This window comes from Littorina saxatilis, linkage group LG3, assembly GCF_037325665.1.
Source record: "Littorina saxatilis isolate snail1 linkage group LG3, US_GU_Lsax_2.0, whole genome shotgun sequence".
Classification (NCBI taxonomy): Eukaryota; Metazoa; Mollusca; class Gastropoda; order Littorinimorpha; family Littorinidae; genus Littorina; species Littorina saxatilis.
The window spans coordinates 40,307,641-40,335,560 of NC_090247.1; the positions used below are offsets into that span (position 1 = coordinate 40,307,641).

The 27,920-nt window shown below is 41.4% G+C and overlaps 1 protein-coding gene across 8 annotated transcripts in view; it reads right to left on the reverse strand.

Moving 5' to 3' along the window:
* Nucleotides 1–2,096: 2,096 nt before the first annotated feature.
* Nucleotides 2,097–27,920, reverse strand: part of LOC138962345 (mitogen-activated protein kinase kinase kinase 7-like) — a 45,011-nt gene continuing 19,187 nt past the window's right edge. The window contains exons 12-20 of one of the 8 annotated variants that reach the window (XM_070334121.1): nt 25,218–25,298; nt 24,229–24,309; nt 20,963–21,046; nt 16,640–16,945; nt 10,762–10,829; nt 6,854–6,913; nt 6,231–6,286; nt 5,253–5,355; nt 2,097–4,768 (exon numbers count right to left, since the gene is read on the reverse strand). In XM_070334121.1, coding sequence (XP_070190222.1) covers nt 4,658–4,768; nt 5,253–5,355; nt 6,231–6,286; nt 6,854–6,913; nt 10,762–10,829; nt 16,640–16,945; nt 20,963–21,046; nt 24,229–24,309; nt 25,218–25,298 — 950 coding nt within the window. In that variant the 3' untranslated portion in view covers nt 2,097–4,657. The remainder of the gene's footprint in view (nt 4,769–5,252; nt 5,356–6,230; nt 6,287–6,853; nt 6,914–10,761; nt 10,830–16,639; nt 16,946–20,962; nt 21,047–24,228; nt 24,310–25,217; nt 25,299–27,920) is intronic. The other 7 variants (XM_070334123.1, XM_070334122.1, XM_070334124.1 and 4 more) reach the window with 7 other exon arrangements.

Genomic DNA, 27,920 nt, shown 5'->3' on the forward strand with positions numbered 1-27,920 from the left:
TTGAGAGTACAATCATAGGCTTTTGAGGTAATAAATCATTATTTAACGCTGTTGATGAGTCTGTGTTGTGGAATGAAATACTCTCTGTTGTTCTTTCCAGGTTAGCGCATAATTTACTCTCTGTGACGCTAAAATACTAATCTGTATATGGTTTTTGCAGATAGGGAGAGAAGGACGGAAAATGACTGTTTTGTTGTTGTAAAAAGTCCATTTTGTGCAGGCCCACGTGCTCGATGAGATATTTAAAGATGACATGTTTTAAGGTGGTGGGTGAGGGGTAGCTGACATGTTTAGTGCACCGATGCTTTCTGTTTGCAGCCTTCGTTTCGTTTCGCTTCGTTCGCCTCGCTTCGTTACGTTCCTGTAACATCTGCACGGCTGACTCTGGCGGGAACTGTTGAGGCTACGCTAACCAGGAGACCGGCTAACCAGGAGACCGGCTAACCAGCGGACCGGCTAACCGGCAGCGGACCGGCTAACCAGCGAACCGACTAACCAGCATACCGGCTAAGCAGCAGCAGCAGAGATAAAGCTAAGTGCACCATGTCGTACGCACCCCGTTGACCACCGTTGTCTTTTCGTATCTATGATTTCATTGGAGTAGTGACAACGTGGGGTGTGTGACACCTGCACGAACTAGGGCTTTTCGGACAGAACATTCTCATTTAACTATATTTACACGGGTTCAGCGTGTTCCTATAATTTTCTACATACTACTGGCATTTTGTCAGTGAACACTGGTTTTTTACGTGTTGAGAACGTAAAAGGAACATATTTTGAGTGAAGGCTCGAGGGAGGTGGAGAGTTTATACATAAACAGGCGTCTGAAACTTATACTTTTGTTGACTCTATTTAATTGTATGACTGCGAGAGTGGATCGTGGTGTGGTTAGTTAATTAGTAGTAATTAACCGGTTCATAATCACCTTGAGTGATATATTGAAACGTGACAACGTCAGCATCAAAAGCGTGGTACTTGCATGTTTACAGAACAGAAAGAGAGAGAGTGCATTCTGGCGCATGCGTGCATATATATAGGAACAATTGAGAAAAGAATGCGACTCAGATCTTAACAAAATTAGCAAATCACCAACACAAAATATATGTGATGAAAAAATGCACAATAAACATTCAGGCACCGTGTCGGCCCAGGTTCTAAACTACCAAACTATAAAAAAAAAGTATATGTGTGTGTGTGTGTGTGTGTGTGTGTGTGTGTGTGTGTGTGTGTGTTGGTGTGTGTATGTGTGTGTGTTGGCCGTACGTGTCACTGTGTGTGTGTGTGTGTGTGTAAGTGTTTCATCAACACACCGTTAGCACATTTCTTATGCTTTTTAATGCTGACAAGACAATGACCAGAAAAACCAGACACTGTTATGCGCAAAACCCATCGTATTGACCTCCTGGAGTGCAGTAGAAGAAACAATTTCTTGAAAACCTTCGTCATTGCTGCAATTCACCAACAGTAACAGTTGAATATAAAGTGGAACCAGCGTTTTATGACCATCCCGCGTCTTAAAACTTTCTCAAGTCAGGCCTTTCACGTCTTTCAAATTTCAACGTAATGAATGTATCCTTATTTTTATACTCCCTTTCTTTAAAGACCTGTAGGGTTTTTTTTCTCCCTCAAAGACTCCCAGTAATAGATAAGATTGAAGATAAGCGGGGAAGGGGGGGGGGGGGGGGGGGGTTGCAAGGCACTGAATTGCACAGCTCTTCACCACTCACCGACAAAAAAGTCGATGTCAATGGAAGAGGGGACACAACTTTTAATCGCTTCCCGCTTTTGTGGGAAAACCCTGGTTATCTCACTTTGAAAGTTGACATGAGAGATTGTTGGTATTTACTCTATCCCACGGCGAAGTAAAAAAATGAATCCCGGGTAAGCGAGGCTTACTTTTGATACATGTTGTTGTTATAATTTGTTCAGTTTGTTTTCACTTTGGTTGGGTTTTGTGTTGTTGTTTTTTTATTTTGTGTGAGCTTTCATCTCTGTTATTCTTGAGAAAAAATACAAAGAAAACACACACAGTCAGCATGACTGACCGATTCTGTCTCGCACACAGACACAAACACACACCCACCGTACATACAGCATTGTGCTTTTCACATTACTTTATTCACAAGAATTTGCACTGTCCGTGAATTTTCATTGGATCTGTACAACAAGCAGTTAATCACACAATGCAACTGTTTAAATGGTGGTGTGTTTTTTGTTTTTAAATCAAAAATCACATCTACAGGCTTCATCAAACCATATGTCCTTGACTATTCTATTTTTTAACTGTTTATTCATTCACTGTTTCAATCCCTCATACATCTACTCACCATACTAATTCGTGTGTACTTTGTCACAAAATGCATACACTTCTCTCTCTCTCTCTTTCTCTCTTGTTCTCTCTCTCGTTCAAAACAACTGGCAAAGTTCACAATTAACAGTATTTTTGTTTCAAATCTCTCACACAGACCTCACAATATACTAAAGGCAGTTCCCCCATAAGAAATACAATGTCATACTTACACAGAGTTACATGTAAATTAAAAACAGTTCCCCTGTGAGAAATATATTACATATTTACAAAGAGTTGCATTTAAATTACCACAGTACAAGCTACTTTGATTTCAACAGGACTAAACATGCTTCAAGGCCAGTTTTGCACCTACTCCCATAACTGAACAATAAAAAATAAAACTGACATGCATTTAATCACTTCAAAGAGATAAAAAAAAAAAAAAAACATTAGTAAAAGCATGATCTGTTAAAAATATTGACACACTGATCCAACCTTGACAAACTTTGGTAAAACTTATGCTTATCACTTCATTTTCATACTCTCATTTCCTTAACTATCTCATGCATTGCAGAAACAAATATAAGATGAGGTGTCAGGTAATTTCATGTACGGTAGTCCTGAAAGGTATCCCTCATGAAAATCTTGGTTGCTTTCTCCCTGATGAAAGAGAGCAGCCATATTTAGTCCATATGGTACAACCCTTTCTTTTCTGTCTTTCTCCCTGATGAAAGAGAGCAGCCATATTTAGTCAGTATGGTACAACCCTTTCTTTTCTGTCTTTCTCCCTGATGAAAGAGAGCAGCCATATTTAGTCCATATGGTACAACCCTTTCTTTTCTGTCTTTGCAGTACTACTCAAAAGTTTTGAACATTAATTTACTACATGTTCCAGAGAAAAATCTAAAAGAATTACCCTAAACTCAACACATACAAATATTCAAGGGCTAAAAAGTAATGCTACAAACATGATAAGGGAGGCTTCCAGAGCTACTGTACACATTCTTTAAAATCAAGTATCTAATTATTTTTAATTTGTTAAATCAATCCATCAATAAATAAATAATTAACTAACTAACAACAAAACGTATAAATAAGACTCAAAATCTGCAATGAACTATCTGGGTCATACATATTTCTTCAATGCGCTTGGATTAGTAACATACTGGATTTGATAGAAACACTCAAAGGCATTCAATTGTTTTCCTCTAGCACACATCAATAAATTCACTTGTGCAAATGTTGAGTACTGCCACACAATCTCAGTTGAAGTTAAAAGAGAAAGACCCCTCATTGTGGAGAACAAATGTTGTTCACCATCACCCAACTTTAATTCACCAAGCGAGCCACTTGTTAATTGTTTCTTGTTCACAAAAGCACTAATAAAAAAATTGCTCCAGGGGCTTACAACGTAGTACAATATATGACCTTACTGGGAGAATGCAAGTTTCCAGTACAAAGGACTTAACATTTCTTACATACTGCTTGACTAAAATCTTTACAAACATGGACTATATTCTATACAAGAAACACTTAACAAGGGTAAAAGGAGAAACAGTCACCTCTTACGACATGCTGGGGAGCATCGGGTAAATTCTTCCCCCTAACCCGCGGCGGGGGGGGGGGGGGGTTTCACCAAGCATTCTCACACTCCGTGAAATTCAAAACAAGAAAAAGACTATACACTGTACTTCTTCTTTCTTCTTCTTCTTGTCGATCACTCAGATGGAAACGCAGGTTCTCCGCGCAAATGTTGCCGTGCGCTGTAGGTCGTCCAGACTGCCATAGAGCTTCCCTTGCACCGTGGTCGCCTCCGCCCGGATCTGGCTCCTGAGGCCATCGTGTAGTGGGCAAGTCTGCAGCAGGTGTTCCGTTGTCATGCTGCCTGTTTGACAAGGGCACTGGTCTGACTGGCCAACTATACACTGTACAATGGTAGTGGATATCTGTGAAAAAAGGACGCCTTTAGGACCAGCCACCAATGTCTCTACATTGCAGGTGTGCTTCCACGACAGGTATATTTCAGTCAAATTCAGACATTAGCAAGATCTAGATGTGGCACTTTTGAGGACGTGTACGGGAACGTGTACGGGTAACGTCATCAAATCTCGTTTTTACGTCACGCGTTTGCCAAGATCTGCAGTCTTGGTGGAAAGCAAAACAACCTATACATTTGGAACATTGGAGAAAAAAGTGAGTCACGGGTGACGCAATATCTACACATACGCGTACAGGTCTTTGCTACACGTTCGATCATCTAGAACACTGTAATTGCAAACAGAAGGTATCCTTTGCAGGGAGGAGTCCTCTGGTCAGAGGGGCCTTGGGGCCTTACATAACAGGTACTACAGTACTAAGGGAACTCAGCTAGTTGTTGGCGGTTGCTTGTCTAGGAGGGCTGGCGGGAAAGCGTTTGGCGTTCTTGCGGTAGCCTTCCACTTGTGTCTTTAGGTCGCTGTGATACTTCATCAAACTCTCCTGAAACAAAAACGCAAAGAACATACGTTTACTCAGAAGGTTCAGCTCCAAGGCATACTTTTCAATTTAGAACAAAACATCGAACGCAGAAGAAGAAGAAGAAGAATTTAGAACAAATACCCATCAAATTAACTAAAACTGTTAAAGTAGTTAATGATGAATTGAGCAAGGTCAACAGAACAAATACATGTATCAACTTTTCAAAATTATGCTCCATTGATTAGTGCATGCATGCATGTACACAAGCCTGTGTCGTGTGCGTCTGTTGAAATGCATGTCTCGGATTGTCTTTAGTCATACCATTGTCTGTACTGCAACCCACACAGACACATTTAACCACACACAGACACAGACACAGACACACACAGACACAGACACACACACAGACACACACACACACACAAGAAAAAGAGGGAGGAGGATAGGAACAGAAAGACACAGAGAGAGACAATCAACAAAAGAGCAAGAAAACCAAAAGACCAACATTTTCAGCTGAGAGGCGGGTGAACTCTTCAATATCAGCCAGACGGGATGTGGTCTGCATGTGATGAGGCTCCTCTTCCCCGATTTCCTGGTCCAGCTCTCGTCTATGAAACACACAAACATACATAAATGCAAGTACATGTACTTTGCACACACACCACAAAGTGATCATTCAACAAATATGCAGCATCTACTTTCCAGAGACAACACACAATGATGACACTGCCTGAAGTCTAAAATAGCTATGTAATTGACATGTGTGTGGTCAAATCTAGGTTCACGGTTCTTCACAGATGTACAGGGTGGATATCACCTTATATTCTAACTTCAACAAACTTTCCCTATCAGTATTAGTTGGGGGTGTGGGGGGGGGGGGGGGGGGGGAGGCAAAACATACCCACATGCAAACACTCTGAGCTTGTACTTTTGACATAAAATAGTGTCTTTCTCTTTTAGATGTACGAGTCAGTCACAAACAAAATCACAGAAATACGGGTGTGGCAAAGCGACAATCTTAATTCACACATATGTGACAGGGGAGGCTACCGCTCCTTTCACAGCAGACTCTGCACCCGAGTTGTTGGCCTTTAAAAGTCAACACCAGTGGATTGTAGAATTCTGTTTGTGATGGGGTCTGGTGGTTTCCGATTGTCTGTATGTTCATGGAAACCTTCGGGTTTGCATAACAGTTTTTATAGGGCGAAGAAATTAGCCCTAACATTTTCAATCCTGTTTGATTGCGCTTCGCTTCCCGAGGTGATCGTAGTGTTTCGGCACACGGTTACACATAGTCCAGAGGTGTGTTCCTGCTCAGATAAAGTAAGGTCAGGAAAAATTAGCTGCTCAGATGAAATTTGGAATGTTACATGAACTGAAAACTGTGAATATGTGGAACATTCTGTTACTATTTTTCTATCCCGAGGGTAAAACTGATAACCAACAGATGGTGTAAAAGTGGGAGTATCAAGGCTTGACTCACTTTCTCTGTGACAGAACAGCAATTTCAGCTTGTATCCTCATGTACTCCTGAGCTAGCTGAAATCAGATACAAAACAGTGCCACAATGAAACACACCTTTACCCTTATAGCTTCTGAAGCATTAATATATTGTAGTCTTTAAAGCACAATACTGCTATGAGCACTGTTAGAAGAACACTATTGAAAGAGTGAAGAATCAATTTTCTGAAAAAAACTCAAAAGCCCAAGATGCAAAATAAATCACGGCTGTTACATGAATTAGTGATTCTAAAATGTTTCTCTTTGTCATTAAATCCAAAGTTCCAAACAAGTGAAACGCAGTATTCCAGAGTTGTTCTTTCTTTGGAACTAAAAGCCTGGACCATTGTTTCACATTCATCCATTATTGAGGTAAAACTTCTTTTTTTTAAAGATCATATCAAAGGTCAAGCTTTCCAAGATCAAAATGTTTTTTCACCAAACTGACTACTGGAAATGTGCAAACTGTGCAAAAAGGATAATATTCCATTCTCTTTTAGTTTCATATACGTTTCTATGAGAGAGACTGAAATCAAACAACAAAGCAAGTCATTTTTCTGGGTGCTTGACTTTAGTCAACAAATGACACTGGAGGTTGATTCTCACCTGGCAATGTTGGTCAAAGATGCGCATGGATTCAGGATTTGTTGGGTAAGGCGCCAGAGGCTGTCAAAGACAATCAAAGAAAACACATTATTCTAACTCACTTTCTCATGAATAAACAAGTCGCGTAAGGCGAAAATACAATATTTAGTCAAGTAGCTGTGGAACTCACAGAATGAAAGTGTACGCAATGTAGTTTTTCAGCAAGACCGTATACTCGTAGCATCGTCAGTCCACCGCTCATGGCAAAGGCAGTGAAATTGACAAGAAGAGCGGGGTAGTAATTGAGGTCAGGCACAATACTGAGCAAAAAGTACAAAATGAATGGTAGCCACTTTCTGGATTTTTTTGTGCAAAGAACTGTTTTCTTCTGGTTGTTAATGTTGTTGTATTGTGATTAAAGAGAGAATAAAGAATTAATATCATTTTACAGATTATTTTTTCTGTTGATGGTTATTTTGTTTTTGATTATTTTCCATTGAAAATACAACTTAAAATGGCCACTGAAACCTGACAAAAATGAGTGATCTTGTTTGAGAAAGCACAATGGTAAGTGAAGCAGTTTGTAGTGTCATGTTTGTATTTATTTTGGTCAAACTAAGTGTATTTAACAATTAGATATGCTCATTTTCTTTCTTTACCGTATAATGTGTCGTTAGCGTGGACGAAAAAATTGCATTCTGTAAGTAATGCTTCGTGTCTCACTTCACATGCTGATCGAAGTCCATACCATCATCATATCTTTCACATGCAACTTGATATTTCCACTGATAATTGGAAGTTACTGAATAAAATGACACAATCTAGCACAAATAAAAGCAATCAGAAGACCTAGGGTTGTGAAAGAATGTGTGAAAGGCAATATCCGACGTTTTGCGTCACTGCGTTACTTACGTTTTTGCACTTCCAAAATCTAACGCGAAGTCGACACAGGCACACGAACGAATGTCAATCGACTCAATGCACTGCGGAAATTTCCACAGATTACGAATAAATGGCCTTCACCTTTACCACAATGCATTGAGAGGAGGTATTTTGACCTGGAAGTTGTTCGTGTCTTTGGCGTTTCAGGCAAACTTACGACATCTCAAGAGTTTTTCAGACAGACGAACTTCAAGAATCATCGATCCCTAATTGATTTTGCTGAGTTACCCAACAGGCAACTACTTTTGTTCCTGTTTTATCCAAAATCACCAGCATTTGTTTAAATTGATGCTGAACTTAGTGGATTTCGTTCGTCATTCTCGCCACTCTGCCGACATTTCTTGGTGTCTTTCAATACGAACGTCAGGAAAATTTAACCTTTTCTTGAACCAAAGTTGATATTTTTGTGATTGACTTAAAGTTTCTTCGAGTTTGTATAAAGAAAGCTCTAAAGGTGAAATTTTAGTTACATTTTCCTGCATTTTAATAGTGTGGCTTGTTTTAGATTACGTTCGTATTTCTGACACCATTTTCGTTTCGTGTCACTCGAACCAACGCAATCAGCAATTCAGTTCATTGTGGTAGATGGCAGATACAATGTAAATCAAAACAATTGTTTATGTATGTTATCTTCTACAGAAAACAGAAAAAGAAAACAAGCGAATAAGAAAAATAATCAGTTGTGAAACGATGATAATTGATGATGTTGGTAATGTTGGACACAACAATTCAGGTGTCAAAAATAACTTACGTAATAATTTTCAGACTTTGCCTGTAACTGTGAATATTTGCCATTGTTGAATATTCAAGTATGATTTGATCATTTCAAACTGTATCAGGAACCTCTTACACACCAGACTAGATTTCAAGAGTACTAGAATTCAAGCATAACAGACTTCACAATTTTGGTGTCTTCATAACTTACGCTTGGTGTCTTCATAACTTACGCTACATCTGATTCACTTGCCATATTATTTTCAGGCCTTCACTTTTGTTTTCAGTTGTGTTGCATGGTCTACCAGAAAGGTGATCAATTAAATCAGCAGCATTACAATGCTGCCTAATCTTGTTCTTGTAAAAAAGTGATGGACTTGCCAAATGATGTAAGTAATGGTGTCTTCACAACAACTATTTCTTGCTCAATTGATTTACACAAAATGTAGGTGCTGTCTGGCTGGATTTTATGGATAAAATGTAACTCAAACACTAGACAAATCAAAGATTCCAAAAGTTTTAACTTGATAGAAATATCTTGCAGTTGGTGTCCACCAAGTACTTACATCATTGTCCATGCATACCTATGACTGACGATCAATAAAGGAAAGAGACATGAAGGCAATTATGTTTTGACTTTTATTTCCGGTAAAGCTGTGTTTTAGCTCCCATTACAATCATAGACTTTTCCATCTGAGCATTTTTTATTTTTGATGCTCATGTCAGCATTTCGTTGCTCAGTATTGTTGCGCTAAGAAGGATAGCACGCTTTTCTGTACCTCTCTTTGTTTTAACTTTCTGAGCGTGTTTTTAATCCAAACATATCATATCTATATGTTTTTGGAATCAGGAACCGACAAGGAATAAGATGAAAGTGTTTTTAAATTGATTTGGACAATTTAATTTTGATCATAATTTTTATATATTTAATTTTCAGAGCTTGTTTTTAATCCGAATATAACATATTTATATGTTTTTGGAATCAGCAAATGATGGAGAATAAGATAAACGTAAATTTGGATCGTTTTATAAATTTTTATTTTTTTTTACAATTTTCCGATTTTTAATGACCAAAGTCATTAATTAATTTTTAAGCCACCAAGCTGAAATGCAATACCGAAGTCCGGGCTTCGTCGAAGATTACTTGACCAAAATGTCAACCAATTTGGTTGAAAAATGAGGGCGTGACAGTGCCGCCTCAACTTTCACGAAAAGCCGGATATGACGTCATCAAAGACATTTATCAAAAAAATGAAAAAAACGTTCGGGGATTTCATACCCAGGAACTCTCATGTCAAATTTCATAAAGATCGGTCCAGTAGTTTAGTCACAATCGCTCTACACACACACACACGCACGCACACACACACGCACATACACCACGACCCTCGTTTCGATTCCGCCTCGATGTTAAAATATTTAGTCAAAACTTGACTAAATATAAAAACAAGCAAGGTATGACGTTATAAGAACGTTTAATTGTGACAAAACAAATTGATGTCACAATTGAACATTCCTATAACATACCTTGCTTGGTTTTTTTTATTCTGAATTTTGGAACGTTGGCAATCTATTTGTTTTTTGATTTTCGCTTTCTCCTGTAGTCCACAAAGAATGCACCTAATGTTGAAAAGAACTGAAAAGTTGTGCAGATGCTTCACTTCTAGTGCTCTTTCATTCTTCACTTCTGAGAAACTGGTTTTCTTTTGTAAATATCTTTTAGCTGTCTCCCTTCACTGGTTAAAATAACATTAAAGTACTGTTTCAAATTATTACATTTGAAAAGAAGCGAATGTCAGTAAACAGATCCTTTCCTTTTCAACCAAGACTAGTATGAACAGAAATGAGTTTAATGAATTGAACCACTTAGAGCGGGAGGGGATGTAGCTCAGTCGGTAGCGCGCTGGATTTGTATCCAGTTGGCCGCTGTCAGCGTGAGTTCGTCCCCACGTTCGGCGAGAGATTTATTTCTCAGAGTCAACTTTGTGTGCAGACTCTCCTCGGTGTCCAAACACCCCCGTGTGTACACGCAAGCACAAGACCAAGTGCGCACGAAAAACAACCTGTAATCCATGTCAGAGTTCGGTGGGTTATAGAAACACGAAAATACCCAGCATGCTTCCTCCGAAAACGGCGAATGGCTGCATAAATGGCGGGGTAAAAAACGGTCATACACGTAAAATTCCACTCGTGCAAAAAGCAGGAGTGTACGTGGGAGTTTCAGCCCACGAACGCAGAAGAAGAAGAACCACTTAGAAAGAAATACTATTTACCTGTAGATGTGGTTCCAAAGCAATGTATAGGTCATTGTTTATGGCAGCACCAATCACATTGGTGTCAGCTGGAAAAAAAAACACAGACAAAAGTTTACTATACATGTACCTCCAAAAACTGCCTCCATGACATATGATACGCATCAGCATACAATAAACTTGAAGTGGAAAATTTCAATAGTAAATTTTCATTTGATTAATATACTTACCCAATTCTCATAAATGCATTGACTTCAATCTCACATGCTAGATGTCGAAAAACTACTCAAATTACCTGCCCTTGCAAGGGTGGTAACCAAGCTAAAAACAGACGCCATAGCCGTTGCTATGCCCTGTCCCACCTGGTTACCCATAACCCACCGTGCACCACATGAGCGCCGGCATCTGGAATAATCATTCGAGACTTCTCAAAAACCCGTAGGAAATTAAGTAGCGGGGATGGGTGGGAGGGTATTAACTATGAGACTTGGGTAAGTATATTAATCAAATGAAAATCTACTATTGAAATTTTCCATTAAATTACATATTCTTACGCCAATTCTCATAAATGCAGAATGCTCCTAAAGGCGGAGGGAACTTACTTATGTCCCTGAGAGAACCTGTCCTGCAGAAACTAACGAGGGCAAGGAAATGGCCCCATCAAGTTAAGAGCAGGAGATGTCCAGGAGGTAAAAAATCAATGAACAGGTCATCAGACCTCCAAAGAGCTGTTGGCAAAACTTCGCATAGGCGAAAAGAACACGTACCACCAGCGAGAAAAGAACCCCAGGCTCTGGACTCCTGAACACCTGTAAAGGAACAGAGGGAGGACTGAACGCCCCCCCCCCCCCCCCCCCCCCCCCCCGAGTTCAATAAGCTACAACTCATAGGACTGTCCTAAGAACGTAGCAACACCTCTTGTGAGCGCCAATTAAGAGAAGACTCTTTCACCTATAGTGTAAAGAGATAAGAACATGAGCTTTTGGCTCTTAGTTCCAATTGACTGAGCGCAAATTAAAAAGTATTTTAAAACTCTAACCAGACAGTTAGAAAATCCAAATCGCCCGGAGCGAGAATCCTCCCGAGAGAAGGGAATTAAACACCAGAGGAGATTGACCAGGTTTCTGATTCAAGGAAAATCTGGCCGAAAAACCGTGAAAAACCGGAACTATAAGTTCCAAGGCTACATCCTCCGGTAAACCCCAACAACGCATGTGCCTCACTGCCCTCCTACGCGTTATACCAGGGGACGCCTCTAAACCTCTTAAAACAAGGTCCTTTGATTTTTTGTTTGTTTGTTTGTTTGCTTAACGCCCAGCCGACCACGAAGGGCCATATCAGGGCGGAGGTCCTTTGATCATGTCCGCAAAAGCGCCATGAACATCAGAAGAGAGGCCTAATTGTTTCAAAGTAGCTGATAGCCGAGACGCCGGAACCTCCAAGAAGAGGCCAAGCTGCCCAGAGCCAAAAAAGAAACAGAGGTGATTAACCACCTGGATTGAGAGAGGGGCGCTAAGGAGTTGCACCCCGGCTCTATACGCCAATTGGCCAAGGAGGCCAATGAGGGGCATACACAGAGAAAGTGGAGGACCTATGTGCTCCATGCACCAAGACCAGAGTCAAAACCCACAATCTGTAACACAAACAACACAACCTCCAGCCCTGTATGCAGATGACCCAACCCATGTGCAAGCCCTGAGAGGTCCTGCTGAGCGAGTCGGCCAGATTATAGAGCCGGCCGGGGAGATATTCCCCTGAGAAATTGATTTATTGTGAAAGAAACCAAATCAGAATCCCGTAAACTCTGTCTGACAGGGAGCGAGAACTTGCTCCTCCCTGCTAGTTCACATAGGAAGCAACAGAAATATTGTCTGTATGCAACCGGACATGTCTGTATATAGCCACAAAGAAAGAGCTACTGCTCCTAACTCCAGGCAATAAAGATGCCCAAGGAGTTGAGTCTACATCCACAGCCCCAAGACAGTAATTGCCAAAGTAGGCTCCCATCCAGACAGAGATGGCAACAACTCATGGCCAGCAACAGCCTGTAGGGCAGAGCCCTGAAGTGAAAAAACCTGGTGACCCCAGCAGAAACAGAGCCACTTCCTGTCTGCAGGACGCTTAAGGAAGGCTCGTGTGAGAGCACAGAGGAAAATCTCAGCCAAAGCTGATACCTCTAGACCATGCCATCCCACCTCCTCCGGAGAGGAGACGGAGGAGTCACTGAACGAAACACCCACTTTGTGACTGGGAGCACATCAATGCGCTGCTACTTGTCTATGAAGGAAGGGCAAGACTGAGGCTTCTGAGTAGGTTTTATCAAAACCCCGAAAAAAGACTGTCCCTTGCTTCCTGTAACAGGTGTGAAATCAAACCCCTTGTAAAAGAAGGAGATCACACCTGGGGAAGACAGTGTGGGCATAGAACATCACTGACGAACTCATCTGCTCGGTGATGACCCTAGCCAGAGCTGCCAGCAGCATGGCTACGGCCCTATCCGAGGCATCCTCCCTAAACCAAAACGAGTCCAGGGAGGAAAAGATGGCTCGTAGGAGAGCACAGAGGAGAGTCTCAGCAAAAGCAGATAACTCTAGACCATGCCGTCCCACCTCCTCCAGAGAGGAGAGGGAGGAGTAACATCACGAAACCCCACGTTCCCTGTGGTCTATTTGTGAAGCCAAGAGACTAGTTCCGGCGGAGCGGAAAAACTAGCCCTTGGCAACGAAAATGTCTGGATCAGATCCTGAGACTTGACATTCCAACATATCTTCTTCCGCACTAAAAGTGAGAACGAAGCAGCCTGAAACCCAGAAGCCAGTCACTGGCTAGCAGAAAGAGGAGCAGGACCATGCGCATGAAGCAGCGGGAAAGGTGTAGGCTGAAGACCACTACCCTGAGGTGCGGGTCAAGCCAAGAGCTGCGACATGTGGTAGGCAATCACCGGAGACTCGGCAAATCGAAACGATTGCGAGTAAGCCCGCGTAAACCCAAAGTCATCCGCGGAAGAGGGAGGAAGAGAGACACCCTGCTCTAAATCCGCCACCCCATCCGGGAAAAAGTAAGCTGCCACAGCAGCCGCTTTTTGCATAGCAAGCCTACAAGCAGTAGGCAGCGCTACACACTCTCCCTCCTCAACCGAGGAGTCCGAATCCCCACCAGCAGTTGTGTCAAAACACAAAGGAGGGGAGACGGGGGAGGCAGCGCACTAAAACTCCTGCTGATAACACCGCCAAAAGTGAGAGTGAAAAGCGTGATCAGTCTCTGCCTGCCAACCCAAACCGCCCACCTGACGTGAGGGGAGAGAGGGGTTGGTAGTTGGCACAGCGCCCTGCCGAGAAGGATGGCGAGTGGGGGTATGAGACAAAGCCAAGACCGGCCAGCCGTACCCCACCCTCTGTGCGAGAGACGCGTCCAAGTGCTGAGAACCAGTCTGCCTGGTTTGAGCCACGCCGCGCCCCGAGTGGGGAGGGGGGTGGTTCGTCACGGCAGTAACCCCTGGAGGGGGGAAAGACTGAATGAGAGACGCAACCATACACGGCCGACCCCCACTCGTCCACCTGCTGACGTCCTGTAGCCCACCGTTCACCCACCCCGAGGGGGGTGACAGATGCTGGCTGAGGACAATGACCACTGGCAAGGCGATACTGTAGTCCGAGTCCCCACAATCCATTGTGTCAGAACACAAAGAAAGGGAGACTGGAGAGTTAAGAGCATGTTCTGTCTCCGCCTGCCACCGCCACCGCTCACCTACCCCAAGGGGGTAGAGGAGTAGGCAGCCGGCACAGCACCCTGCCGAGAACAAAGCAGAGCCAAGCTCATTATTCCCCGACCGCTGTGCGAGAGACTGGCCCCAGCCGCCTAAACCGGTCTGACCAGTTTGAACCAACACGTGACAATAAGTGCGGGCAGCTAACACAGCCCCCTGCCCCATTTGGGGCAGAGGAGGAGTATGTAACGTAGCCTGGAAAGGCCGTACGTGGCACCCCCGCTGTGCTGACGGGCTTCAGCCACGCCGCGCCCCAGATGGAGAGGGGGGTGGCTCGTCACAGCAGTAAACCCCTGGAGGGGGGAGTGACGGGGTGAGAGACGTAACCGTAAACGACCGACCCCCACCCGTCCACCTGCTGACGTCCAGTAGCCCCACAGCCCACCCACCCCGAAGGAGGGGCGGTTGCCGGGCAAGGACAATAGAGGCATAGACTGAGAAGACAGTCCAACAGCGCCCACCCGATCCCGTCCAGAGGGCGGGAAAGGGTGGGCCACCGTCACAGCCCCCACCCGATCCTGCCCTGAGGGCGGGAAAGGGTGGGCCACTGACACAGCCCCCTGCCCCAATTGAGGCCGAGTGGGAACCAGCCCAGGCTGTGACTTACCGTGCCCCCCCACTCCCCCTTCCAAACGGTAAGGGGGCTGCATGCCCGACTCAGCTGTGCTAAAAGCAAGGAGAGGGGGCAGAGACAGGCGGGGAGCAGGCCCCCTCTCCCAACGGAGAGAGTGCTCGTGAACAACCCAGTACTACCAGAGGCAGAAAGGGCTGAACCGAACTGGCCATTTGCACCAGACCACGGTGCGAAGCAGGAACACCCCCCCCCCCCCCCATCCCCCAACACACTGAGAAATACCGAAGGTAATCAGAGTGGTCAGAGGCAGGTAGGGAGCAGAGGGTGCTCGCGAACAACCCAGAGCCACCAGAGGCAAAAAAGGGCTGAACTGAACTGGCCATTTGCACCAGACCACGATGCCAAGCTGCCAAGGAGTACGCCGCCACAGTGGGCGGGCCGATCGTGCCTGAAACAGCTGAGAAATAAACACATATTTCATCGTTAAGTCCCCCGAAAGTGGAAGACACTGACTGGTTCTCCTTAACAGGAGAGGAGGCCTGGGAAGAAAAAACGAAACCTTATCCGCACGAACAGCGACTACAAAAGCAGTACTACTCGAAGGGTCGACGACCAGCACAGAGGTTTCTAAAAAGGGCTAACAGCCTTATTCACTTCCTGCCTAGCCCTAAGTTACTGCTTGCTATCGGCCATCTTGTAAATGGCCGAAATTGTAGTCCACTAGAAAAGTAAATTTCTGAAACAGCTGTAAACAAGCAGCTAACAACAACAATTCAATTCAATAAAAAGGGCAGGTCTCACCAAAAGAAAGGCGAACAGGTAAAGGCCCCCCCAAGCCCATAACGTCACAAAGACAAGGGCTAGGGAAAGCCAAGTGAGCAGACGAATTCCGCACGTCTGACGTGTGTCGTCGAAAGTCGAGAATTATTATTCCGGATGCCGGCGCTCACGTGGTGCGCGGTGGGTTATGGGTAACCAGGTAGGACAGGGCATAGCAACGGCTGTGGCATCTGTTTTTAGCTTGGTTACCACCCTTGCGAGGGCAGGTAATTTGAGTAGTTTTTCGACATCTAACATGTGAGATTGAAGTCAATGCATTTATGAGAATTGGGGTAAGAATATGTAATCTAATGCAGTTTTCCCTGATGTAATTAAACTGGGTGATCATAAAAATTATCAACACATGTGCAAGCATGTGACTTAAATTACCAACAAATGATATGAACTGAGGCAGTACAACATTCAAGGGTTGAAACAGCTGTCTTAGAGGTTGGCCATTTGGGAAAGAGAGGGGGAAAAAGCTTGTCAAAATTAAGACAAGGAATCTGGATCGAGACAAGAACTTCTACAACATCTTACCACAAATATGCCCCAGTTTGACTTACAGACTGACCTACCAATCACATCTTTTGTCTTTTTTCTCTTCTTCTTCTTTTGATTCCATTTATGCTATCTTGGGTCTGCTAGGGGCTCATAATTATGCTGGAAACAACCCATTTTGTCCAATAATCTTTACACTTACACCAAAAATTGAACATGCACAGCACACACACACTCACCATCAATGTGCCCCTGTTTGATGATGGCGTTCGACCCTTGAAATTGCTGATCCGATGACTCCGACTGGGATCGCGGAAACATGGACATGGTCTCTCTCTGTGGTTGAGCCTGGTAGGATACAGATCTGGAAGGCGGAATTCCGGCGGGGTTGAACTCCATTGTGTGCGAAAGTTCAAACGGGTAGGTTGGACAGTGCTGCATGCCTGGTTGGGGCCGAGTGTCTATGCTGAGAGGAGGACCGGCCGGGCTGACCAATGTGTTGATGCCAGTGTGCTCATCCGAGCCGATGCGGCGATGTCCATAGCCTGCACACACAAAAAGGAACCTTCTGTTAGAGATCCTTTACTTTCTGAAGGTTTGCTGGCAGCTGGTTGTATTGTAAAGCTGAGAGAGGTTGACATCTTGTAGGGTAGTTAATATGGCAGTGTTGTTAAGCTGGGCACACAGTGCTGGTAGTTCATGTTATCAGTCATGGTTAAAATGAGTTCACAAGCTGCTGTTTCTCTGACAAGAAATCGCTCTGGAGTCGATGAAAAGTTATCCTACCGTTAACTTGAAATTCAATCATAAAGGTGAGAGGCAGGGGCAGGGACAGTGGTATCTTAAAGGTACACTCCCCTGGCTAGTATTTTTGACATGTAGAACCTGGTCTTCTGACCATCAATTTTCCTACCAATCCAACAAAGCCAGGACATTTGAACGGATACAATATTTCAATCCAGGTCCACCTGACCCTTTTCACTTTGAAGATGGGTTAATATTGATTATTTGTCTCTTTGTTTACTTTAAGGACCAATAGGTCAAAGCACTGAATGTTTTGTATGGTAATCCATTACACGTTCCACAAATTAACCCCTCTTGGTTTGTTTTTTATTCACAAGAGAATCTGAGATCTACCATCTATAAGCAGACCTACCCTTCTGCACTTTTCTTGCCTTTCTCACACACTGATACTGAGGCTATTTACTGGGCATCAAACACATGATTGTACTGCCATCAGAAGAGTTCTGCTTTATCCATTCGCCCACTCTCTTCCATCTTTTGTTTTTACTCAACTCCCCATTTTCTTCTCCTTCCTAACCAATCATTCATACAAAATATCTGCTATTGAAAAGCATTACACTGCAAAACAATTATTGATACCAAAGTAACTTGAAGCATACCACTTGTGACTGAAAAAGAGGTGCAGTTATAGTACATGCTAATTTGTCAAAGGAATGTTCAACAAATTGTAGCTTAAATGTCAAAATGTTTAGATAAGCACTGACAAGTTTAGGAATACATACATGTTATATGATCGGAATGTCAGACTGTCAACTCTCCATATAGTAAGTATAACATTCAATGACAAAAACACAGCTGAGCAGCAATCATGACTGTTAACACATCAAAACGTGCAAAGTATTTCAGAAATGCATTTCACATCAATGAATATATAACAGAAAGTTTCACATGTATAGTATACAAACACTAAATTATTCAAAAGGGTCAGTTAATTAGCACTGCATAATTTGTTTTAGGGGTGGTTCTGCAATAATTAAACTTTAACAACGGTTACATCTCACAAACAAGATACCACTTAACTCATGCACCCGTGTGATTAGTACCAATCAAAATTTTTCAATCAAACAAAAATCCACACACAAAGGGACAAATTAAAGAAAAGCAATGACAATAAAATGTTACAATAACCACCACCATCTAAAATGTAAAAGAAAAAGAAGCAGTATAAAAACACCTCTCCCACCTAACCAAAAGCTCATGCTACTAAATGCATCCATAAGCAGGCAGTGATACAAAAAATGCAAGCAAATCATGCACTAGCAACACTTAAAGGCGAAGCAAATATACCAATCTTCCATGTATTACAAAAACATGCATTGTTTGTTTCAGCAGGATGCTATCACTGAATCAATCAACCAATCAGTCAGTCAGTCAATTGGTCAGTCGGCCAGTCAGTGGATCGATCAGTCAATTCTAAGGAATTTACAAGTAGTTCTGTAACGGTTTCACTGTCTTGCTTCATTTAACATGGTAAACTAAAGAATGGAACTTCTGCGGGATGAAAAGAAACAAGATATTTTGAAACATGACTCTCTACCAAGACTTCAAGGTACAAGTTGGGAGGGAGCGTGAACATGAAAAGTGGGTAGATGGTCAAGCAAAAAATGTCTGATATTAAACAACTGTTTTCACTCTTTCTACGACTTGAAGTTATGAATTGGGAACAGAAGGGTTGTGGCTATAATGAGTGTGGGATTGAGGGTTCTGACCACACAAAAAAAGGGCCAACATGTATGGATATAAGTTCTGACTTGAACATCTTCCAATAAAATAAAACAAAGGAAAGAAAGTCGTTGGTGAATGTTTTCCTAAAACTAAAAAAATGTCCATGGGTTACTGTGAAAATAAATGAAGCAGCATTAGTTTTCTGGCGCAAGGGTGGGTTAAAGTAACAACATGAAAATAGAAGAGAACGTGTATTTTACTTTTTTGTCAGTTATCAACTTTTCTAAAAGACAAAAGTACAGATCTATACTTAACATATTTTCAACATAATGTTCAGGCTGGTCAATAAAAACAGACAAAACTTGTTTTTTTTGCTGGCACCAATTAAATCTTTCCAAAACCACCACACAAAACAGAAAATCCAGCTACACAAAACATGCAGCAAACACTCCAGGTAGTTTAGAACTTGACAAGAAATTTGATATCTACAAGATGGTATGATAAGTCAATTCTGATTTTGCAAATTCCCAATCTCCATCACCCTCCTCACCCCACCAATTCCCCCATTCCCACTTAACTGCAAGTTAGGTACAAACTGATGATAAAGATACTGCAGTCTTACATACACAGGCCATAATACAAATTTAAAAATCACCAGCATCTGTGATATGCAGAAATCCCACCCGGCCCACCCTCCTTTCATTCTAGCTCTTAATTCCAGCTCCTTCCCAAGTGACCCCTATCCTTATCCTACACATACAACCTAGAAAGAAATTATACAGACACGTATGACTCACAGCCTTAGAGCGATTCAGAGTAAACTACTGGACCAATCTTTATGAAATTTAACATGAGAGTTCCTGGGTATGATATCCCCAGATGTTTTTTTCATTTTTTCGATAAATGTCTTTGATGACGTCATATCCGTTTTTTTGTAAAAGTTGAGGCGGCACTGTCACACCCTCATTTTTCAATCAAATTGATTGAAATTTTTGTAAAGCAATCTTCGACGAAGGCCGGACTTTGGTATTGCATTTCAGCTTGGTGGCTTAAAAATTAATTAATGACTTTGGTCTTTAAAAATCTAAAAATTGTAATTAAATTTGTTTTTTATAAAAAGATCCAAAATTACGTTCATCTTATTCTTCATCATTTTCTGATTCCAAAAACATATAAATATGTTATATTCGGATTAAAAACAAGCTCTGAAAATTAAAAATATAAAAATTATGATCAAAATAAAATTTCCGAAATCGATTTAAAAACAATTTCATCTTATTCCTTGTTGGTTCCTGATTCCCAAAACACGGTCAGAAAGTTAAAACCAAGAGAGGTACAGAAAAGCGTGCTATGCAGCACAGCGAAACCACTACCGCGCTAAACAGGCTTGTCAGTTTCACTGTGTTTTGCATGAGCGGCGGACTACGGTCATTGTGTAAAAATGCAGTGCGTTCAGTTTCATTCTGTGAGTTCCACACCTTGACTAAATGTAGTAATTTTGCCTTACGCGACTTGTTCTTTATAACATCAGTAGGAACAGAAAAGCTGCCTGCAATGATTTCATCTGCTTATCACAATCTCTGGTGGGTTCAAACTACAACTGGCAGAAAACAATTGTTACTTTTCGGTTTCAAGTTTTCTATAGGAGTCTACAACACACATGGTTAAAGTTTGTATCTTTCATAATGGTAACAGCTGACATAAAGCAGCTGGGATTAATTTCAGTTCACAGAACAGTAAGCCTTCAAATTAGATACATGTGGTAAATTTTTACCACCTTAGAAATATAAAGGCAACCATCTCTTTCAAAAATTTAGGTTACAGATTGTTTTTTAAATTAAAAACTGAAAGATAAAACTGTAAAAATAAAAAAAGTAAGAAGCAAAATCCAAGTAAATGTTAACAAGATTTTCATAATAAATTAAAAGTTGTCACTAAATACAGAGGCAAATTTAGAGACAGGAGAGGTTAATTCCCAAAAGGTCTACCTGTACAAAAGGTAACCAGGGTAACCCTAGCAGCATGCTAAGACTGGGCAGCAGAGCGATAACACTAGAGAAGTGTGGGGAGAGGGAGGGAGGAAAATAAATCACCTGGAGAGGGGGTCACAATGATACTAGGGGTTCCAGGGTTTGTACTCGGGACCAGAGCATCGTAGGATGCGTACCGCCCCAGACCTGTCGGAAATCAACACAGCCAATCAAAGCAAATGACACACACTTACTACAAATGAAAAAGCACACACTGTCATTCCTCACATTCTAAAACAGTGGAAACCCCCTTTTAAATTAAAGACCTTCGATGTTTGTTTTGTTTCTGTTTTTTTTGTTACTTCTTGTGTGTGTTGAAAATCAGGTCTTAAAGGGATAGGGAGTCTTAAAACAGAGGTAAATTATCAGAGGCCTATTAACTGAGAATCTGAAAAAGCAAGGTCTTAAAGGGATAGGGAGTCTTAAAACAGAGGTAAATTATCAGAGGCCTATTAACTGAGAATCTGAAAAAGCAAGGTCTTAAAAGGGGGAAGTGTTCCACTGTGGAGGTCTTAGAATAGGGGTTCCACTGTATTGACCACATTTGCAACTAATCAACAAAAGCATGTCAAAATTCAACACTGGAAAACCACAATATCAAGACCGTGCATTCATGTTTCATCATGACCAACTACAACAACACTCTGACGGCATGGAAGCTGACACTGTGGCAACCTGACAAGGCATAAGGAAAAAAGAAAATAAATGCTCGAATGTGGATATAAATATACTTTTTTTTCATAAGGCCAAATCAACATGCACCCGGGCTTAACCCAAGTCATAAACAATCTTACAGCTATGCAAATCTGTGGCATTTTAAACATTAGAAAGTATTTAAATGATGTGAAGTAACAACTGTACAAACAAATCAATTTTCGTGAAAGACTGACATTTAATGTTTGAATAAAAGGGAGGAATGAAAATTATGTATAAAACAAAGAACAAAGTATAAGGAGAAGGAGGATTCCATACACCTGAATGTTTGCTGAGTGGGTGGAGTCTGAGATAGAGGAGGATGATGATAAACAGTTAACAATGGGGGGGGGGGGGGGGGGTTTAGGGGGGTCCAGATTGGTAATATTCCACAGGAGGGGGGAGGGGGAGTTCAGATTTGTATTCCAGAGGGGGGGGGGGGGGGGGAGGAGGAGTCCAGATTTGTATTCTACAGGAGAGGGGGGGGGGGATAGGGGAGGGGAGTTCAGATTTGCATTCCACAGGAGGGGGGGGGAGGAGGAGTCCAGATTTGTATTCTACAGGAGAGGGGGGGATAGGGGAGGGGAGTTCAGATTTGCATTCCACAGGAGGGGGGGGGGGGGGGGGGAAGGAGGAGTCCAGATTTGTATTCTACAGGAGAGGGGGGGGGGGGGGATAGGGGAGGGGAGTTTAGATTTGCATTCCACAGGAGGGGGGGAGGGGAGTAGGGATTCCAGATTCGTATTCTGCAGGAGAGAGCAAGAATAACGCAGTCAAAAGGGCATGGAGTTAGATAAGTTGCATCAGCTTTTTCCATCTCAAGCCTGTTCATACAATTTGTATATGCACTTGTGCACAATCATGCACGGTACACAATGCACATGCAGTGAAACCAAACTATGTAACAAGTACAGTGCAAAAAGAATACAGTTTTCCAATATGCAAGTCTTAAATTGGGAAAAGGAGCTGAAGTATCTGTGTTTCTTTAGAAAAAGTGTCTGGCTGCAGTTCTGCACAAAAGTTTAATTCAGTCTTTTTATATTTCTGGGGGGAGGGGGGAAGGGGTTCGAGGGGGGAATCGAATACTATGTGGTCTCTCAATAATCTATCAGCTGTTTGTTTTAGCTGTGAAAAGACCAAAGGAAATCTTAATTCCTCTACAGCGCACAGGTATATATATTTTATTTAGAAAAGTAAGAACCATAAAAAGTATTGGGGAGGTAAAAAAAAAAAGGGATGCATTCACCAAACCCTCCATAAAACCAAAATCAAAAATACATAAAAATAAATGGTGAAGTAACTGAACAAAAGGAAATAACAAGATCCTGTCATGCTATTTTTTCCCTGGCCTGTATTATTGTGTTAGTGTGATTGCGTTCAGTTCTAATTAATTGTTATTCTATAAATGTGGGCGAAACTGATGATCAGCAAACGAGTGTTTGCTTATTGCTTTTTTTATATTTAAGTCTAAAATTTCATTTTGAATTTAGTTACCCTTAATGGCATTTAACAGGGCTCCAACTGAATTGAAGCAAAAATCCCTAAAATTCACAGAGATCTGGAAAATCTTGAAACTACCTATACAAATGTTGTAATATTTAGACACAAATGTGATCACATTTATAGCAATTTCTCATTTAAAAAAATCTGCACATTTTTGAGACAGCAAAGATTTCAATTGATAGTCATGGGTAAAATAAAAATGACATATGCATGTGTGTGCAGACACAATTCATTAAAATATTTTAAAAATAAGAAAAAAAAGTGTTAAAGAATGAAACTTGAAAACCAAAGAAATAACACCTGTTATCTACACATCAACATATATGCAAGATGTGTGTACATGATCCTCTAACAGAAACATGAAACTAGCCTTACCTCTTTGAAAAACTGCAGACCCATTCAGAAGCATTACTCATTGTAACAACAGAACCCCATCCAAATCAAACCCAATCTCAGTTTCCTTAATGTTACCCCCCCCCCCCCCCCCCCCCCCCCCCCCCATGTACTTCTCTGCCTAAAATAATCCAATAAGTGGTGCATCATATCTACAAATAAATTGCACTATCGTGACAACTATTTCACAACTAAGAATTCAAACAAGCACTAGCTTCTCAAATAAAATGTTGAGACAAAAGGTCATCATGCAACAGATTTGTCAAGCCAAACTGACAAAATTACAGTTACAAGCAATATACAGGCAGAAACATTTACACACACTGAAACAAACACATTAACACAGCAGAGTTTTCCAATGTTCTATTCTGACAATGAAACAAATTATGAAAAAAATTAGCACTGAACAGTGATAAATTGCACATATCTGCTGATCACTGACTTACAGTATAAGATAATACCTATAAACAATTACTGTGCAAACTAGCCACAACCCGCCCTGATATGGCCCTTCGAGGTCGGCTGGGCGTTAAGCAAACAAACAAACAAAAAACTAGCCACAACCTAGTACCTGGGCACACACAGAGCTGGCTGTTTATCCACACATTCTAAATCTGCTATTCTCACAATAAAAAGATGATGACAAAATGTAGCACTGAACGACTACCTTCACTGATCCATGACTCACTATACCAGCTCCCACCTACACACTGATACTGACGGAATTAGCCATGACGTACCTGGGTTAGGGGCAAGGGGTGGCCCGGTGGATACAAAAATAGGAGTAGTTCCGTGTGAGCCTGATCTACGATGGCCTAGCACTGGTACAGGAACAGCAACAAGAAATAATGACCATGCAGTACTGTACAGGGGTCGACAAAAACACAACATTTTCAAACACCTGATGGTACCTGCGATGAAAGGACACCCATGGGACCAGCCAAAAGTACATATCCCTAAAATTGCAGGTGGCCTGACATAACCAGTATATTTTGGTAAAATTAATAGAGGAACAACAGAAGGTGTCCTTTAATGTACGATGATGTACTTGGTATTTGATAGTGTATGATTGTTTGTTAGTTGTAGATTATAGTACGATGTTTGATGTTGTAATGTTTGTGCGTGTGTTATAATGCAATATGTTATGATGTAATGTATGATGATGTATTCGGTGCATGATAATGGATGTATGCTTGTTAGTTGTAGATCTAGTACGATGTTTGAGGTTGTAATGTTTGTGCGGGTGTTATAATGCAATATGTAGCCGTATGAGGGTTCCAGTGTGCGAGTTGTACATGGCCGGGTGCTAGAGTGCTGCATGAATGAGTAAGTGCATGTGGAGCTGTATGGCTGGGTGAATTGTGGGTTGCGTACGTCGGAGGGGCACATGTAGCCTGTGTGTCTGAAGTAGTGGGTATGTTGCGTAAGGGTGTGCTGATATTGAACTTCAGTTGTGTTTTGTAAATGTCTATGTATCAATGTATTATGTCTTGCCACACACATGCCAAATTTCCTTGTATTGACGAGGACAATAAAACTTCTTGTATCTTGTATCTTGTATCTTATTGGGACGTGTCCTCTCACCGGAAGGGCCTTACATTGCAGGTACCACGATGAAAAGACATGCTTAAGAATAACCAAAAGTGTCCCTAAGTTGCAAATGGCCTTAGTAAAATACTATATCTGTTATTACCTAAAATTATTACTGCACGAATTAGCCATGACATACCTGGGTTAGAAGCGGGGGGTGGCCCGGTGGATACAAAAATAGGAGTAGTTCCGTGTGAGCCTGACCTACGATGGCCTAGCACTGGTACAGGAGCGGGAACAACAACAACAAAATGACCACAGTGCACTGTACAAGGGTCTACACAAATACATACATTTTTAACCAACAATCGTTGAAGATACATTCCTTCTCCTGTAAGCAATCAAGTTCACCAAAGCAGACCTGTTGAGGTTCTTACACAGGTTAAGAGCATCCTTCAACTTAACCACACGCCAAAAAACAACACCTTAACTGCTTACTATGCAGAATAGGAATTTGTTGTTTAATTAATATGCAAAATGCCACCTATATCATTTTGCTATAATTGAAACTATAATCCTACTCTGCACATGAAGCAGCCACGCCATTGATTGTTGGTATGTGTTCAAGTGAAAGGATGCTCTTATTCCTGGACAGATCTGAGGTGGTAAACATGATCATGTGTGCAAACAGGAGAATACTTTTAATTTTCATTTGTTGGTTATTTCATATTGTAATTCAATCAAGTTGGCGTTTTAATGAAACAGATCCTGTGATTGGTCAGAGTGCCCCAACTCATTAAAAATTACCGGTCATTAATTGTCGATGAACACTCGCTAAAAAAGTCATTAACAACCTGCTGGCGAGGCGCATTGATACAACCTCAACTAGTCTCGGTTAGCTTTGAGGGTCATTTTACAAGTAGGAAAAATGAAGGCCAACGAAATACCGAGACCATAAGTTACGCTAAGTGATGACGTCGAATATGTGACGTAAGTTGATGCATGAATTCTTCCGGACTACGTCAGTCAATTCCAAAGATCGCTTTTGTGATGAACAGAATTTGTTTTAGAGTTTGCTGTCCAGAAACCCGTCAAATAAGAAGGGAAAGTGTATGTGAAAAAAACAAAAAACAGGAGCAGAGTGATAAGATAGGAATACAGAGATACAGAGACATATTTCTTGGGACTTGACCCTTGCAGGTAGGTGGACTAAAAGTAGTGTGTGAACAGAACAGAACCAATTCTGTCTGTTTACCATCGCATGAAAGCAGGAAAAAGATCGTCGTCAGATTGAATTACAATAACATTAACACGCTTCCATTTGAAACTTCTCTGTCTTCATCGTGGATTGATGCCCTCCCAAAGCCTAATTGAAGCCCTCCGTCGCTTCGCTCCGTGGGGCTTCAATAAGGCTTTGGTCAGGCGTCAATCCACGATGACGACCTCGAAGTTTCAAATGGAAGCATGTTAATGTGTAATTATTCTCAGATGCAGAAGAAAATGCACACACACACACAAAATGTTCACTGCTCTCAGTTAGCGCTGAAAACAATAAAGATGAATTGTTTTCAATGCTGCAGTAACCATTTTGCAAGCTGATATGAGTTGACAAGCATGAGAGCCGGTCTCTTATGGAAACTGTTAGAGCAACAGATAGCAAAACACACAATTATTACATCATGTTTGCACAAACAATGTCAGAGGCAAGTTAACCTGGCAGATTTAACCTATTGAAACTTTTGCTTATAGTATTTTCAGCTTTCAGGTAATGAAACATCAGCAGTTAAAACCTCTGATTTACTTTCAGGCATACACAACAAACAAACAAAACAACACAAAAACAAACAAACAAATAAACACAAAATAACAAAGAATGCCACTGAACGCTTATTTTCAGTTTGAACAGAACTCTCCACTTTTTTTTCTTTATCACAAAATGAGGATGATGACAAACAAATAAAGTTTCAGCAGTAGATTTAAAGCGTTGCACCTTCTCTAGACAACCCTGTACTTATCAAAGGCATCAGTCTGTTAACATATTCAGTACATCTGCCAAAAGCATAGTAAAGGAGCTACATTTCAGCACAGGGTTATATTCCAGTCAAAGGAAGATGCCCCTCTTTGTTTTAAAATATTGCATACATGTACCACTTTACACACAGAGAATATGAATGACAGAGACTTGGATTTGGGTTTTCTGTTATGGCTGAATATATGTAAGCATACAGTTATCTCCAAAGAAGACAATTGTTACATAAACACACAGATTTATAAATATAACTTCTCCAAAATGTACCACTTTCACTGTTTTGTTACTGGCGTCCTTGTTAAAAAATGAATGCTTTAAACTCAAACAGAAGACAAAAAAGGTAACAGATTTATTTTAAACTCTTTCTTCCATCCTTTCTTCACTTCCATTTTTTTCTCTCTCATTGTTCTTCTCCTTCATTTGCTGGTTGCTTTATCAGAGAAGTCTTTAGATTTGCAGTGATTTTAGAAAGTGCATGTTAGAATGTAAGAATATAACACTTTCTGTGCAGAGTATTATAGTATTGACATTGTGAATCGTAATTACGCACACACTGCTTTAATACACTGTGATCATTTGACAAACTTAATAAATTTTACAGAACTTAAGCACTGCACGTTAAATGCACATAGCAGTTACTAGCTTTTGCTAACTTGATTAAATGCAACAATGTTACATAGCTTGAGCATATAAAGCTAGTCCCTTTATTACATGAAGCTGTCTGGCAATTATGCATCTCTTACAGTTTGTATTACAGTAGAATATTTCTGTCCACTTTTCACTAAAAGCTCATAAAAAAATGTCCATTTGTACACTACAAGCATAAATATGGACAAAGTTTAGAGAAGCCAATTGCATTAGACAATAAATTCA